This window comes from Halichoerus grypus, chromosome 12, assembly GCF_964656455.1.
Source record: "Halichoerus grypus chromosome 12, mHalGry1.hap1.1, whole genome shotgun sequence".
Lineage (NCBI taxonomy): Eukaryota > Metazoa > Chordata > Mammalia > Carnivora > Phocidae > Halichoerus > Halichoerus grypus.
In genome coordinates, this window is record NC_135723.1 from 93,833,111 (window position 1) to 93,850,184 (window position 17,074).

Sequence of the window (17,074 nt, forward strand, 5' to 3'; positions counted from 1 at the left end):
TTTTTGGGAGCTGATTTTTCCTGGGTTCAACTAATGTTGTTGCTGCTTCTATTTATAATTTAAAGATTTATAAAACCTAATTTATAAGCATGCCCCAGTGCTCTGAGATAATTAAATAAGTCTGCCCTGGGTTCAGAATTTTGTAGACCTCTCAACATGGCAGATGCCTAAGGCCATTTAAAAGAACAAGGCTTTGCTTTTGCACTGCTATCAAGATTTGTTGTACCATAATTACGACAGGAGAATAGGGAATCTTGCATTTGGAATGTCGCAGGTAAATAATTCTACAAAATAGCTGTTTGGTGCTACAGTGCTGCTTTAGCTGGAACTTTCAGTTACTGCTGGCGAATGATAAATTCGTGGTTGTATTTTAGCTGGGTGCTGCCAGATAATTTTGGAAAAAAATTAATATTAAAAGGCTTTTTCAGTTGCAGCGTTTGTTTTTTTTTTAAGGTCAGTCTCTCAAAAGCACTTCCTAAGCCTCTCAATGTGCTCGGTACTACTCAGAGTAAGTACAGAGCTTTTGGATCCTTTCTAATAGCTTCCTTCGGAATTAATGTATTCCTATCAGATTAATCTAAACTTGTGATCGTGCTTCTTGCTTTCTCCTAAATTGAATCTCATTTTCTGCTACCTACTTCCCAGATAGCATCTGTATTGGAGGGAAAAAATGGGATAAAGACGTGTTGATAGGGAAATATGGGAAAGTAAAATAGGCTGTTTCTTTACTTTGATTTTGCTTACTAGGGAGCCCAGAATGTAATCTAAGTGTTTGAGTTAATGTGTATATTTTGGGTATCTTGAAGGGTCTTAAATTATACCTAACTTTGCTAGAAGTGCCAATTCAAGTGGATGTGATTCCTGACTTTGATGTTTACATTTTAAGCCTGGTCGCACTGTTAGCTGTGGGCTTGCCCTTTGGGAACCCATGGCTATTCCTCTGGTATGTCCGCAGCAGCCTCACCGGGTGAGAGAGCACACCCTTGGAGTGAGACCTGCAGTTGAATTTCGTTTTGCCACAAGCTTGCTCTGTCATCTTGAGAATTTTATTGAATCTCTCTGAGCGTCAGTTTCTTCACCTGCCTTTATCAAATGCCCAACAACAGTACTTACTTCAGAAGATTGTTAACAAGTTAAAATAAGGACCAGTTAGGTAAACAGATAATTACGAGTTGGTAACTTATTGGATATGTTGAAGACTTTATGCATATTTATTGATAATTTAGGATGGAAAATGGTTAATAAAAAATAGGATAGCTGTACAGTTACTGAGACCAATTCTATAATTAAAACAGTATAAGCAAATTGAAGAGAACATTCTCTTCTCTTGCTGTTTCACCTAAGGCAAAACATTTTTAAAGGAAAAGGCATTTTATAGATATTCCAGTCAGTTACTATGGAAAGGTGATTTTTCCTACCAAATTGACATTAACCAGAACTGTACAGTGAAGAATAGATTAGGAGAAGCCATATTAGAAGAGAAACTACACTTTTTTTTTTTTTTTTTTTTAAAGATTTTATTTATTTATTTGACAGAGAGAGAGGTAGCGAGAGCAGGAACACAAGCAGGGGGAGTGGGAGAGGGAGAAGCAGGCCTCCCGCCGAGCAGGGAGCCCGATGTGGGACTCGATCCCAGGACCCTGGGATCATGACCTGAGCCGAAGGCAGACGCTTAACGACTGAGCCACCCAGGCGCCCGAGAAACTACACTTTTTGAATGGAGATTATAGTAATTTCTAAGTGACTCCTTTCTTATAGTTGTACTTAAACGCTAGACACAATAAATCTTTAACTTTATTAGTAATTACTGTATTTTTCTAAAATACAACAACAATAAAGGCAATGTAGTACTAACATTGCTAAGCTTTTACAAAAAACAAATACTTTGGGATAAATCTAACAAAATACAAGATTTATATGCTAAAAACTATAGAACAGAGAGAAATCAAGAAAACAAATAAATGGAGAGATATCTGTGTTCATGGACTTTAAGACTCAATATTTAGATGTCTGTTATCTCCAAATGATTTCTAAATTCAACACAATCTCAATCAGAATTGCAGAAGACCTTTTATAGATGTTGACATGTAGATTTTGAAATTTATATGGAAGAATAAAGGAACTAGAAAACCCAGAATAACTTTGAAAAAGAATAACAAAGTTTGAGGACTTACTGTATCTGATTCCAAGATTTATTTTCTAAAGCTACAGTAATCAAGATAGTGTAGTGTTAGCAAAAGAAGAAATGAGTAGATCAATAGAAGAAAATGTCCAGAATTAGGCCCACACATATGTAGACACTTGATTTTTTTTGACAAAGGTGCCAGGCAAGTCAGTGGAGTTTTTCCAGCAATTGGTGCTGCAACAGTTAGCTAAGCACATGCAAGAAAATGAACCATAACCCATCTCTCATACAATATGTAAAAATAAACATGAAATTGATCATGACTTGGATGTAAAACCTAAAACTGTAAAAATTTCTTGAGGAAAATCTTTGTGACTTGGAGATAGGCAATGATTTTTTTTTTTTTAAGATTTTATTAATTTATTAGAGCATGCAAGAGAGAGCACAAGCAGGGGGAGAGGGAGAAGCAGGCTCTCCGATGAGCAGGGAGCCCCATGTGGGGCTCAATCCCAGGACCCTGGGATCATGACCTGAGCTGAAGGCAGACTCTTAATGACTGAGCCACCCAGGCGCCTCAGGGCAATGATTTCTTAGGACACAAAAAGCAGAAACCATAAAAACAACAAATAATTTCAGCTTCAGCAAAATTTAAAACATTTGTTCTTTGAAGAGTTTTTTTTTTTTTCCTTAAGATTCTATTTATTTGAGAGGGAGAGACAGAGACTGCTCAAGAGAGAACACAAGCAGAGTGGAGGGGCAAAGGGAGAGGGAGAAGCAGGCTTCCCGTTGATCAGGGAGCCCAAAGACAGTGGGCTCGATCCCAGGACCCTGGGATCATGACCTGAGCTGAAGGCAGATGCTTAACGGACTGAGCCACCCAGGCGCCCCTGAAAAGCATTGTTAAGGAAATGAAAAGACAAGCTGCAGACTGGGAAAAAATATTTGCAAGGTACCTATCTGGTAAAGGACCAATGTCCATAGTATACAAATAACTCTCACAACTCAGTAATAAGAAAACAAACAGCCAAATAATAGAAGGGCAAAATATTTGAACAGACCCTTCACCAAAGACATGGATGGCAAATAAGCCCATGAAAAAATATTCATCATTAGTTGTTAGGGAAGTGCAAATTAAATCCACTATGAGATGTGTCTATTAGAATGGCTTAAACAAACCAGACAGAAACCTTATGTCATCAAGTACTGGCAAATACATGAAGCAATTGAAACTCTCATATTGCTGGTGGAAATGCAAAATGGTATAGCCACTATGGAAAAGAGTTTGGCAGTTTCTTTTAAAATCAAACCTATGAGCAGCAATCATACTGCTAGGTATTTACCCAAAAGAAATTAGGACATATGTCCATACAAAAATGTATACATGAAAGTCACTTCATTTGTAACTGCCAAAAACTGGGAATGGTGCCAATGTCCATCAGCTGGTGAATGGATAAACTGTGGTATGTCCATACAATGGAATACAAGTCTGCAATAAAAAGAAACAATCTTTAAATCCATTCAGCAGCATGAATGAATCTCACACTCATGCTAGGAGTTTTAAAAAGCTAAACTGTTAAGGCTTCATACTTTTGGTTTCAATTTATATGACATTCTGAAAAACAGAAAACAGTAGTTGGCCAGGAGCTTACGGTGGGGTGAGTGGGTTGGCCACAAAGGGCCATGAAGGAACTTTCTGAGATGTCATAAATGTTCTATATCTTGGTCATGGTGATGGTTACATGACTGAAGGCATTTGTCAAAAATTGTAGAACAGTTTACCTAAAAGGATGAAATCTGCTATGTGTAAATTATATCTCAACCAATCTAATTTTAAAAAAGAAGTTAAAGTATTAAACTAACTCTTTCAAACATAGATAACTCTACTTGTGTGAATAAGTGCTAGGGAGGAGCTCTTAGTTCCTCAATTTGGTTGACATTGACAGGGTCGTTCCTTGGCCACTCTTTCTCATTGTTCATTTCGATTATCTACTGACCCTTGACGCTTGTACTCCACCCTTGAAGTTCATTCATTTGGGACAATTTGAGTATCAGTAAGGCTAATAACTATAATGCATTGAAACATAATCAAATATATTTAAAATTATTTATGAGTTCATAATGATACTCGGAAATAAAGGTGAAAAACTCATTGGTCCTTTTTAGAGGATACTGGGATATCCGCTTATTACTTTGAAAATTGGTGAAGTTAAGAAATCAGATATTTCTCGTATGACCTCTATTTTATGGTACCTAAATCATTGATGAGGGAAAGTTTCTCTTTGTGGACCAGATAATAAATTAGAAGGAATAATAGGATTAAAAGGTCACCATTTTGCAACTCTGTTAACTAATCTAGCTATTGATTACCAATGGGGGCTACTATTACACACACAAAAAAGATTTTATGTACTTACTGATAGAAGTACACACCACTACCTCTGGAGTATGTTTGCCAAACACACCAAGCTGAATCAGATAGAGATTTTTAGGAAATGTAGGGAATAGGGACACATGTTAATACCATGGGAATGCAATCAGTAAAATCCAGCCCCTCAGTAACACAGTAAGACAACCCATTTTTTAACAAGTAGGGAAAGAAAAGGAGAGGGATCTATAGATCAGAGAAGACTTGACATATAAGCCCATTGCAGTGTGTTAGATCCAGATTTGAACAAAGAAACTGAAAAAAATTGAGTTAATTGGGGAAATTTCAACATTGACTAAATGTTTGTTGATGGAAAGGAATTATTTAAAAGTTTTAGATATGATAATGACGTTTTTTGTTTTTTTTTTAAAGATTTTATTTATTCATTTGAGACACAGAGATAGAGAGAGAGCATGAGCAGGGAGAGAGGCAGAGGGAGAAGGAGAAGCAGGCTCCCTGCTGAGCCAGGAGCCCGATGTGGGGCTCGATCCTAGGACCCTGGAATCATGACCTGAACCGAAGACAGGTGCTTAACCATCTGAGCCACCCAGGCGCCCCAGACATTTTGTTTTTTTTTAAAAAGTCTTTTAGGAATAAAGGAATATGTCTTTTAGAGATACATAAAGGAGTATCTATGGATAAAGTGTTAACGCTGTCTGGGATTTCCTTTGCTACAGACTGGAGAAGTGAGTGAGAGTATTAAAAAAATAAGATCAGCTCTGCATTGATACTTGTGGAGGCTGGATGAGGAATACACAGGAATTCATGATACTATTCTCTCTGCGTTTTTATATGCTTGGAATTTTATAGAATAAAATCATTTATTCATCAAATACTGATTGCCTATTCTATACCATGCTCTGTGCTGGGTGTTAGGTTTTATATTGGTCAGTAACGGATGTAAATTATTACTAACCTTGTGGAACTTTCAGTCTCCAGCAAGAGGCAGATAATAAAGATGTAAATAACAAATGTGTATTATAAATTGTGATCTATGATGAAGGAAAATGAATACAGTTCAGTGCTAGAGAATTATAGAGAAGGGCCTACAGGCTGGTTAGGGTAGATGGTGACATTTCAGCCAAGATCTGAAGGATGAGAATAGCCAGCCAAGCAAAGAGACAGTGGGTAAGTGACAGGAGGGGTGGACAGGCTGGGCAAGGAGAGTGTTTGAAGTGGGTTGACTCATTCTTTCTGCTGCAAGAGCAAATACTGTCTGGCCACTTGTTGATTTAATATTTCTTTGACTGTCTGTTGTAATTTAATGTGTGTCTGACCTGGGATCTCATTAGAGCTTGAACCCTGGCATTGCTTTTAAGCCTAGCATAGTTTCACATGCCCTGAACGGTTGTCAATGGTACTAGCCTTTCTTACTTACAGACTTTTCAACTGACGATCAGAATGTAGATAGGAACAGTGTTGTGTCTATGAACAAAAGAATCAGCCATTAAAATTACATCCTTGTAATCCTGGTAAGTCAGAGAAATAGGTCTTGGGTTCCAGATCATATTTTGCTGAGATAGCTCAAATCCTATCCTTTAGTTACCCTTTAGATTATTAGAGTCAAAAGAAATAATATTTTTTCAAGTGCTTGAATTTCTTTGAATGAATGAAAGATGCTGTTAATATTAAGTATCATATGTTCCAGTGATAAGACACATAGTAGAGATTCAATAAATGTGATGTAAACAAATGATTGGCGCCTTGTATAAACTTCTCTTTGCCAAAGGCTTCCACTGTATTTGTATCAGTAACTCTTTTATATTCATTTGTTGTGCTATCTTGGAGTATTTTGAAGGAATAGGTCTTTTTCCTGACCTATTAGTACTCTGGGCAGGAGTGTGTGTGTGTGTGTGTGTGTGTGTGTGTGTGTGTGTGTGGGTATGGGTGTGGTGGGGGAGGGGTTGCTTGTTTTCCACACATGATCATTTCCTCCCTTCGTCTTTTTAGACATATCACAGATGCTACACTTGCCATTGTGAAAGGAGAGACTGTTCCACTTGATGTCTTGCAGATCAAGGTAGAGTCTTTTCTTCAGAATTTGACAAAATTACCAAAGTAATGCACACATACGTGGTAAAGAAAATATGATGTAGCGGTTCAAATGGAGTTACACTGAAAATAATATCCTTTCCTATCCCAAGCATAACTCTCAGAGAAAAAGAATTTTACCTGTTTATTCTAGTTGTTATCACTAGTTAATATGCTTATGATGCTACTTTTTAAAATTGTGTTAAAAAACCCCACAAAACCTAAAGGTTGCCATCATAACCATCTTCAGGTGTACAGTTGATCATTATTGTTTAGTCTATGAAATTGCTTTTTGATTTATCAGTTTTAGATTCTATCTCTTGACCTCTTTGTTATAAGTAAGAATTCCTCTAGATCTCCTCTCAGTATAGTGTCACTATTTTTAGTTCCTCCAATGATTACCTTTGGACCACATAATTTCCCTGTCTCCCATGGTGGTTTGGAATATTAAAAGAGCTAGTAATACAAAGCCCTTGGGACAGTGACTGGTTTCACCTTAACCTGTGTGTGGTGGTCACCTCTTGCTCTCATGCTCTGCCAGAGGTGAAACCTTTCTCCTGTCCTATCCGTCCATCGGAGGGGCTTGTCTTTGGAATTCAGGTTACTTGGCTGTCTTGCAGTCTCAGCTCGCTCTCTGCTGGGCTCAAGAAAAATTATGATTTTGTAGGTTATCTGGGTTTTTCTCATTTTTGGGGTGGGGATAATGTTCTTGTAGCATCCTACATCCTGGATGGGAGCAGAACTTCCCATTTTTCTATTGGGTTGTCTAACATTTTTTTGATTTGTAGATGAACTCATGAATTGTTTTAAAAAAAATATTTGCTGGTTACGCCCACTGAAAAGGCTTAGAAGCAATGACACCCCACAGTAATGGGCATACCTGGCACTCAGATTTTCGTCTCTAAATACCGTTCCCTAATAAAAGTTACCAGGACTCTGTGAAGAGATGGCTTTCAGAGGCAAGGCAAGAACAAAGCCAAGAGCTACTCAAAAACTAATGGAGATAACCTGAAAAGACATAGGAGCTAGCCTGATGGTATCCACCTGGCCAACTGTGGGACAGTTTGAACATCAGAAAGAATAATAATGCTAATGGATTATAATGCAGTAAATAAAAATAATCTATGAGCCTACAGTTTAAGAGAATTTCCAGCTTGTAAATGTAGAAGGAATGATGGTTATTATTTTGCAATCACTAATGAAATAATTGATTCAGATAGAGATCATCAGAGGATGCTAAAACCATTGGATAGAAGATTGTTAGGGAACATATATCGACACAGTCTTAAAGCATCACAGGTTACTAAATGATTACGTAGGGGAAGATGTACCTGTACAGTAGAGAGACCCAGCATACACCACCTTAACCGAGTGATCAAACCTAGCATCACCAATAATGGGACAGACGGACAATATCTGCCTCCTCATGTGATCTATTGAGAACGATACAACATCACCTATGGAGTTTCTTGCCCAAAAGGTCCACTTCTCTGAATCTAACTGAAACTAATGATGAGAAAAAAGTCTATCAAATCCAATTGTGGGACATTCTATAAACAACCATTGGTCTGGCCTCTTCAAAAATATCAATGTCCTGGGTGCCTGGGTGGCTCAGTCGTTAAGCGTCTGCCTTCGGCTCAGGTCATGATCCCAGGGTCCTGGGATCGAGTCCTGCATCGGGCTCCCTGCTCGGCAGGAAGCCTGCTTCTCCCTCTCCCACTCCCCCTGCTTGTGTTCCTGCTCTCGCTATCTCTCTCTCTGTCAAATAAATAAATCTTTAAAAAAGAAAAAAAAAAATCAATGTCCTGAAATCCAAGGGAAGATAGAGTCTGTTCAAGATTAGGGAAATGAAAGCAATATAGTTAAATCGAGTACAAAATCCTGGATTAGAAAAATGAAAAACAAGGGCACAAAAGATATTATGGGAACAATCAGATACTTAATTCGGACTGTATATTAGATATATGTCAATGTTAGATTTCTTGAGAGTGACAGTAGCATTGTGCATATGTCTGTCCTCGTTCTTAGAAGATGTATGCTGAAATATTTAGGGGTGAGGGCCATTGAAGTCTTTCATTTATTTGCAAAGGATTTAACAAAACTACAAAACACGTGCACACACAGATAAAGCCAATAGGGGAAAATGTTGGCGGCTGGTGAATGTGGTTGAGAGATATAAACGGTGTTCGTTGTATGTTAAAGAATTTCTTGGTTTGACATTTTTCCAAAAGAAAAATATTGGAGGGAAGAAGACCCAGTAGTCATTCCAGATTCCTGATTGGAATCCTCTGTTTAAAAAGAATTGAATTTCAAAAAAAAAAGATATTCTCACTGGGTGGTAGTTAAGTAGCTATTCCTCCTTCATCAAAACTACCCCCCACTTCACCACAGAAGGGCAGATTCCTCAGAAGGCTAAGCCATAAAGCCAAACATTTTTATGAACAGTGAGCCCTGTCATTTACTCAGATTTGGTCTTAAAATGTACCAGCTACATTCAGGTTGTCCTTCAGAGGCTCTGAACGTTTTATATTCACTCAAGTTTCCCGATATCTATGAAAGAAGGTTCCACACACTGTCACGATTCCAAACTTCAGTCCTGTAATGTTGCTGTTAGTTATATAGCATTGACCAGATGCAGATTTACGATTGGCGAACCCATGCATTTACAGCCGTTTTCCTTTTGTTTTCTTTTGTTCTTCATGCAGTGATGTCTGGACTCTCCAACATGACGTCACTGGTCATGGTAAAAGTGATTTAAGTTGCCTTTGATTCTTTAGTGTATAATAAGTCTAAGTCATTCTCACAAAATGGAAGGGCTGTGTGAAAGAAATTCTAGTCTAGGACGGTAGCACAGATTGGCGTCTATGAAGATACAATCTTAAAATGTTATTTACCAAAGGAGGTGAGTCAGGCTATATCTCCTAATAACCAGATGATTGCTGCTTATAAATGTGCGAGAAGTAATACATTCCAGAGTAATTAGGATTTAATTGGAAATTGTTGACCGTGCTTGTATTTAAAGGTCTTACCTCCTCTTTTTCTTTTCTTCCAAATGTACTGATTTTGTGAATTGATGAAACCAGGATCAAATTTGCCACAGACTCTGTGTATTGATGACACAGCCCAGGAAGCAGAAAACTTTAAAAATTAATTCCTAGAAAACATAGCATGGCAGCCTCCACTGTGGTTTCCGAGGCACCCAGTTAAGCTGAATTTGTCTTCTCTATCTTCCTTCGTCCTGGAAATTGTTTTCAGAATATGGGGGAAAGCAATATAGGTAAAGCCTGATACCAGATTCTTCTTTTAAAAAATAAATCCAAACCCAATTAAACATAAATAACTGAAGAGTCTCCAAAGATACAGTTCTTAGAAGCTATAATAATCCTTTATATTTAGGTTTTTACAGTGCAGTGTGTGCTCATATCTCATTTGGACCTCCCGCTTGGGAAGACAAGATGTGTATTAGTATCTTCATTTGACAGTTAAAAAAAAAAAAGCGTCAGCTGGTTATCAGACTAGTCATGCTGGAGACAGAAGTAGAATCTAGATTTTCTGTTTTATGGTCCATTGCTTTTTGACTTGACCGTTTTGTCCAGGTGGTATCATTCTTGGCACCAGGCCGTGATTTCTAAACGGCATTTTCCTGGGCGCCTGGGTGGCTCAGTCGTTAAGCGTCTGCCTTCGGTTCAGATCATGATCCCAGGGTCCTGGGATCAAGCCCCGTATAGGGCTCCCTGCTCAGCGGGAAGCCAGCTTCTCCCTCTCCCTCTCCCCGTGCTTGTGTTCCCTCTCTTGCTGTGTATCTCTCTGTCAAATAAATAAATAAAATCTTAAAAAAAAAAGGGCATTTTCCTGTATAGACATCTACAAAGCCTAGTACTTGACTTTAAAGTAACTACTGGAAAGAATTACGGGAGTCTTTCTAGTTCTTTCTTTTTTAAAATTTTTTATTTTTTTACATTTTTTTTATTATTGTGTTAATCACCATACATTACATCATTAGTTTTTGATGTAGTGTTCCATGATTCATTGTTTGCGTATAACACCCAGTGCTCCATGCAGTATGTGCCCTCTTTAATACCCATCACCAGGCTAACCCATCCTCCCACCCCCCTCCCCTCTAGAACCCTCAGTTTGTTTCTCAGAGTCCATAGTCTCTCATGGTTTGTCTCCCCCTCCGATTTCCCCCCCTTCATTCCTCCCTTCCTGCTATCTTCTTCTTCTTTTTTTTTTTTTTTAACACATAATGTATTATTTGTTTCAGAGGTACAGGTCTGTGATTCAACAGTCTTGCACAATTCACAGCGCTCACCATAGCACATACCCTCCCCAGTGTCTATCACCCAGCCACCCCATCCCTCCCACCCCCCACCACTCCAGCAACCCTCAGTTTGTTTCCTGAGATTAAGAATTCCTCATATAAGTGAGATCATATGATACATTGTCTTTCTCTGATTGACTTATTTCGCTCAGCATTATACCCTCCAGTTCCATCCACGTTGTTGCAAATGGCAAGATTTCATTCCTTTTGATGGCTGCATAATATTCCATTGTGTGTGTGTGTGTGTGTGTGTGTGTGTGTGTGTGTGTGTGTATATACATACCACATCTTTATCCATTCATCTGTCGATGCACATCTTGGCTCTACCATAGTTTGGCTATTGTGGACATTGCTGCTATACACATCGGGGTGCAAATACCCCTTCGGATCCCTACATTTGTATCTTTGGGGTAAATACCCAGGAGTGCAATTGCTGGATCGTATGGTAGCTCTATTTTCAACTTTTTGAGGAACCTCCATACTGTTTTCCAGAGTGGCTGCACCAGCTTGCATTCCTACCAACAGTGTAGGAGGGTTCCCCTTTCTCTGCATCCCCGCCAACATCTGTCGTTTCCTGACTTGCTAATTTTAGCCATTCTGACTGGTGTGAGGTGGTATCTCATTGAGGTTTTGATTTGGATTTCCCTGATGCCAAGCAATGTTGAGCACTTTTTCATGTGTCTGTTGGCCATTTGGATGTCTTCTTTGGAAAAATGTCTGTTCATGTCTTCTGCCCATTTCTTGATTGGATCATTTGTTCTTTGGGTGTTGAGTTTGATAAGTTCTTTATAGATTTTGGATACTAGCCCTTTATCTGATATGTCATTTGCAAATATCTTCTCCCATTCCATCAGTTGTCTTTTGGTTTTGTTGACTGTTTCTTTTGCTATGCAAAAGCTTTTTATCTTGATGAAGTCCCAATAGTTCATTTTCGCCCTTGCTTCCCTTGCCTTTGGTGATGTTTCTAGGAAGAAGTTGCTGTGGCTGAGGTCGAAGAGGTTGCTGCCTGTGCTCTCCTCAAGGATTCCTGTCTCACATTTAGGTCTCTCAACATTTTGAGTCTATTTTTGTGTGTGGTGTAAGGAAATGGTCCAGTTTCATTCTTCTGCATGTGGCTGTCCAATTTTCCCAACACCATTTGTTGAAGAGACTGTCTTTTTTCCATTGGACATTCTTTCCTGCTTTGTCAAAGATTAGTTGGCCATAGAGTTGAGGGTCCATTTCTGGGCTCTCTATTCTGTTCCATTGATCTATGTGTCTGTTTTTGTGCCAGTACCATACTGTCTTGATGATGACAGCTTTGTAATAGAGCTTGAAGTCCGGAATTGTGATGCCACCGGCTTTGCTACCTCCTCTTTCATTCATGATTTTATTTATTTGGGTCCTTTCTCTTTTCTTTTTGATAAGTCTGGCCAGGGGTTTATCAATCTTGTTAATTCTTTCAAAGAACCAACTCCTAGTTTCGTTGATCTGTTCTACTGTTCTTTTGGTTTCTATTTCATTGATTTCTGCTCTGATCTTTATTATTTCTCTTCTCCTGCTGGGTTTAGGCTTTATTTGGTGTTCTTTTTCCAGCTCCTTTAGGTGTAGGGTTAGGTTGTGTATTTGAGACCTTTCTTGTTTCTTGAGAAAGGTTTGTATTGCTATATACTTTCCTCTTAGGACTGCCTTTGCTGCATCCCAAAGATTTGGAACAGTTGTGTTTTCATTTTCATTTGTTTCCATGAATTTTTTTTAGATTTTTTTTATTTATTTATTTTGAGAGAGAGAGAATGAGAGAGAGCACATGAGAGGGGGCAGGGTCAGAGGGAGAAGCAGACTCCCTGCAGAACAGGGAGCCCGATGCAGGACTCGATCCAGGGACTCCAGGATCATGACCTGAGCCGAAGGCAGTCACTTAACCAACTGAGCCACCCAGGCGCCCTCCATGAATTTTTTAAATTCTTCTTTAATTTCCTGGTTGACCCATTCATTCTTTAGTAGGATGCTCTTTAGCTTCCATATATTTGTGTTCTTTCCAACTTTCCTCTTGTGATTGAGTTCTAGTTTCAAAGCATTATGGTCTGAAAATATGCAGGGCATGATCCCAATCTTTTGGTAGCGGTTGAGACCTGATTTGTGACCTAGGATGTGATCCATTCTGGAGAATATTCTATGGGCACTAGAGAAGAATGTGTATTCTGTTGCTTTGGAATGGAATGTTCTGAATATATCTGTGAAGTCCATTTGGTCCAGTGTGTCATTTAAAGTCTTTATTTCCTTATTGATTTTTTGCTTAGATGATCTGTCCATTTCAGTGAGGGGGGTGTTAAAGTCCCCCACTATTATTGTATTGTTGTTGATGTATTTCTTTGCTTTTGTTATTAATTGGCTTATATAATTGGCTGCTCCCATGTTAGGGGCATAGATATTTACAACTATTAGATCTTCTTGTTGGATAGACCCTTTAAGTAGGATATAGTGTCCTTCCTCATCTCTTTTTACAGTCTTTGGTTTATTTATTTATTTTTTTAAAAAGATTTTATTTATTTATTTGAGAGAGAGAATGAGATAGAGCATGTGAGGGGGGAGGGTCAGAGGGAGAAGCAGACTCCCTGCTGAGCAGGGAGCCCAATGCGGGACTCGATCCCGGGACTCCAGGATCATCACCCGAGCCGAAGGCAGTCGCCTAACCAACTGAGCCACCCAGGCGCCCCCAGTCTTTGGTTTAAAATCTAATTTGTCTGATATAAGGATTGCCACCCCAGCTTTGTTTTGGCGTCCATTAGCATGGTAAATGGTTTTCCACCCCCTCGCTTTCAATCTGGGGGTGTCTTTGGGTCTAAAATGAGTCTCTTGCAAACAGCATCTTGATGGGTCTTGTTTTTTTATCCAATCTGATAGCCTGTGTCTTTTGATTGGGGCATTTAGCCCATTTACATTCAGGGTAACTATTGAAAGATATGATTTTAGTGCCATTGTATTGCCTGTAAGGTGACTGTTACTGTATATTGTCTGTGTTCCTTTCTGGTCTATGTTACTTTTAGCCTCTCTCTTTGCTTAGAGGACCCCTTTCAATATTTCTTGTAGGGCTGGTTTTGTGTTTGCAAATTCCTTTAGTTTTTGTTTGTCCTGGAAGCTTTTTATCTCTCCTTCTATTTTCAGTGACAGCCCAGCTGGATATAGTAATCTTGGCTGCATATTTTTCTCATTTAGTGCTCTGAATATATCCTGCCAGTCCTTTCTGGCCTGCCAGGTCTCTGTGGATAGGTCTGTTGCCAATCTAATGTTTCTACCATTGTAGGTTACATATCTCTTCTCCCGAGCTGCTTTCAGGATTTTCTCTCTGTCTCTGAGACTCGTAAGTTTTACTATTAGATGTCAGGGTGTTGCCCTATTTTTATTGATTTTGAGAGGGGTTCTCTGTGCCTCCTGGATTTTGATGCCTGTTTCCTTCCCCAAATTAGGGAAGTTCTCTGCTATAATTTGCTCCAATATACCTTCTGCCCCTCTCTCTCTTCTTCTTCTGGGATCCCAATTATTCTAATGTTGTTTCATCTTATGGTATCACTTACCTCTCGAGTTCTCCCCTCATGATCCAGTAGTTGTTTATCTCTCTTTTTCTCAGCTTCTTTATTTTCCATCATTTGGTCTTCTATATCACTGATTCTCTCTTCTGCCTCATTTATCCTAGCAGTTAGAGCTTCCATTTTTGATTGCACCCCATTAATAGCCTTTTTGATTTTGACTTGGTTAGATTTTAATTCTTTTATTTCTCCAGAAAGGGTTTCTCTAATATCTTCCATGCTTTTTTCAAGCCCAGCTAGTATCTTTAAAATCATCATTCTGAACTCTAGTTCCAACATCTTACTAATGTCCATATTGATTAGGTCCCTGGCAGTCAGTATTGCCTCTTGTTCTTTTTTTTGAGGTGATTTTTTCCATCTTGTCATTTTGTCCATAGGTAAGAGAATAGATGAATGAAAGAACAAAATGCTAACAGGGTAATAACGTGCCCAGAAAATATACACTAAACAAATCAGAAGAGACCTGAAACCGGGTGAAAAGAAAGGGAAAGAAAGAAAAAAGAAAAAATAAGAACAAAGAAACAAAAACAACAAAAAAACCCAGAATATGATCAGATATGATCAGGCTGGTGCATAGATCAGTGCCACACACTAGATTTTGGGCGTATTTTGGTCTGTTAGAAGAAAGTGCCTCCCAAAATTTTTAAAGAAAGAAAAAATTGTATATGTACAAAAATAAGGGTTAATACGATGAAGGGATGGAATATGACTGTAAAGATGAAAATTATAAAAGATTTTATAAAAGGAATTGATAAGAAGTTGTTTGAAAAAAGAAAGAAGAGGATTAAAAAAAAAGAGTGTGATCAGGCAGGAGACTAGAACAAAGCCATACACTAGAGATTTAGGGTATATTTTGGTCTGTTAGAAGAGACTATATCCCAAAATTTTAAGGAGAGAACAACATATATATATGTATATATATATATATATATATACCAAAAATAAGGTTAACTACTATGAAGGGATAGAATATGACTCTAAAAATGAAAAATAAAAAAGATTTTTAAAAGGATTGATAGTTTAAAAAGGGAAAAAGAGAAAAAGAAAAAAAAAACAAAAAAGAAAAAAAGAATTAAAAAAATTAACTTTGAAAGACTACAGAATCATGGTAAAAAAGCCATGGATTCTATGTGCAGTGTTCCCCTAGCGCTGGAGTTCTGCCGTTCTCATTGATCGCTAAACTGGTCTTGTCTGGCTGTTCCTGCTGATCTTCTGGGAGAGGGGCCTGTTGCCCTGGTTCCCAATGTCTTTGCCGGAGGCGGAATTGCCCCGCCCTTGCCCGATCCGGGCTAAGTAATCTGCTCGGGTTTGCTCTCGGGAGCTTTTGTTCCCTGCAAGCTTTCCGTACAGCTTTGGAGGCGGAGAGTGAAAATGGCGGCCTCCCAGTCTCCGCCCCGGAGGAGCCGAGAACTCGGGGCCCCGCTCCTCAGTGAGCCCCCAGAGAAAAGCCGTCAGTCACTCCCGTCCCCCCGGTCTCTGGCCGCACTCTGTGCTCACCCGGCCTGTGACCGCGCGTTTCTATCTCTGGCACCCGACCCCGGGTGGAGTCTCCAAACCCAGCAGATCCCCGCGGTGCGCTCCCGCACCTCTCCTCCCGGGGGAGGAAGGTGAGTCTCCCCGGATCTGCCGCTTGTTGGGTCCCTGCTGGAGGAGCAGTGGCCCGACTGTGCCGCGGATCACGGTTTATGGCAACCCCGAGCTGAGAGCCCGCGCCTGGGCTCCGTCTCTGCAGCCGGCTTCCCTGCTCCGATACCTGGGAGCTCTGCCGCACTCAGGCACCCCCGGTCTTTCTGTGACCCCGAGGGTCCTGAGACCACACTGTCCCGCGAGGGTTCCACCCCCCGATTAGCCACTGGAGCGACGTCCCTCAGCGGAGCCGACTTCTAAAAGTTCCGATTTTGTGCTCCGCGGCTCTATCACTTGCCAGAAGCGGCCGACGGAGGCCCCTCCCCCGCCGTCTATCCTCCCGAATATCGCCTCGGATTCACTTCTCCGCACGTCCTACCTTCCAGAAAGTGGTCGCTTTTCTGTTCAGAGAGTTCCTGCTATTCTTTTCTTAGATCTCCTGTTGAGTTCATAGGTGGTCAGAATGGTTTGATCCCTATCCAGCTGAATTCCTGAGACCAGACGAAATCCAGGTCTCCTGCTCTTCCGCCATCTTGCTCCTCCCTCCTTTCTAGTTCTTTCTTTTTGCTCCTTCAGTTGGATTCTTAGAACCTGCCAACCAGAACCCAAAGAGGAGGTTAGGGTTGCTGGTTGAAGTTAGAATCTCTTTCTTCTGTTATTCCTGGCTTCCTTCAGTTAAAACCCTGACTGATCAAAACCTCAGAACTTCCGAATTCCTTCTATTTGTTTCTGTCTCTTCATCTAGAATTCCGTAAATTCCTAGATTAGGTACCTATCTAGTTGACTAGAATTGTTTTCTTTTCACTGTCCCTTATGCTTTTATTCTAACCAGATCTCAGAGTTGTTATGTATTTATTTATTTTTTAGGAAACCATTAGGCCATTTTCTCTTTCTAGGGGGTCTGTGACTTGGGACAGCATATCTCCTTTGCTGTTAAAATCTGGCTGTGTGCCTGTCTTTCTGTATCTGTTTTTGTTTAC

At 39.7% G+C, this 17,074-nt stretch overlaps 1 protein-coding gene across 11 annotated transcripts in view; it reads left to right on the forward strand.

Moving 5' to 3' along the window:
- Positions 1–17,074, forward strand: part of AGK (acylglycerol kinase) — a 109,678-nt gene that overhangs the window by 73,209 nt on the left and 19,395 nt on the right. For all 11 annotated transcript variants that reach the window (XM_036111343.2, XM_036111345.2, XM_036111342.2 and 8 more), the window contains one exon: positions 6,501–6,570. In XM_036111343.2, coding sequence (XP_035967236.1) covers positions 6,501–6,570 — 70 coding nt within the window. The remainder of the gene's footprint in view (positions 1–6,500; positions 6,571–17,074) is intronic.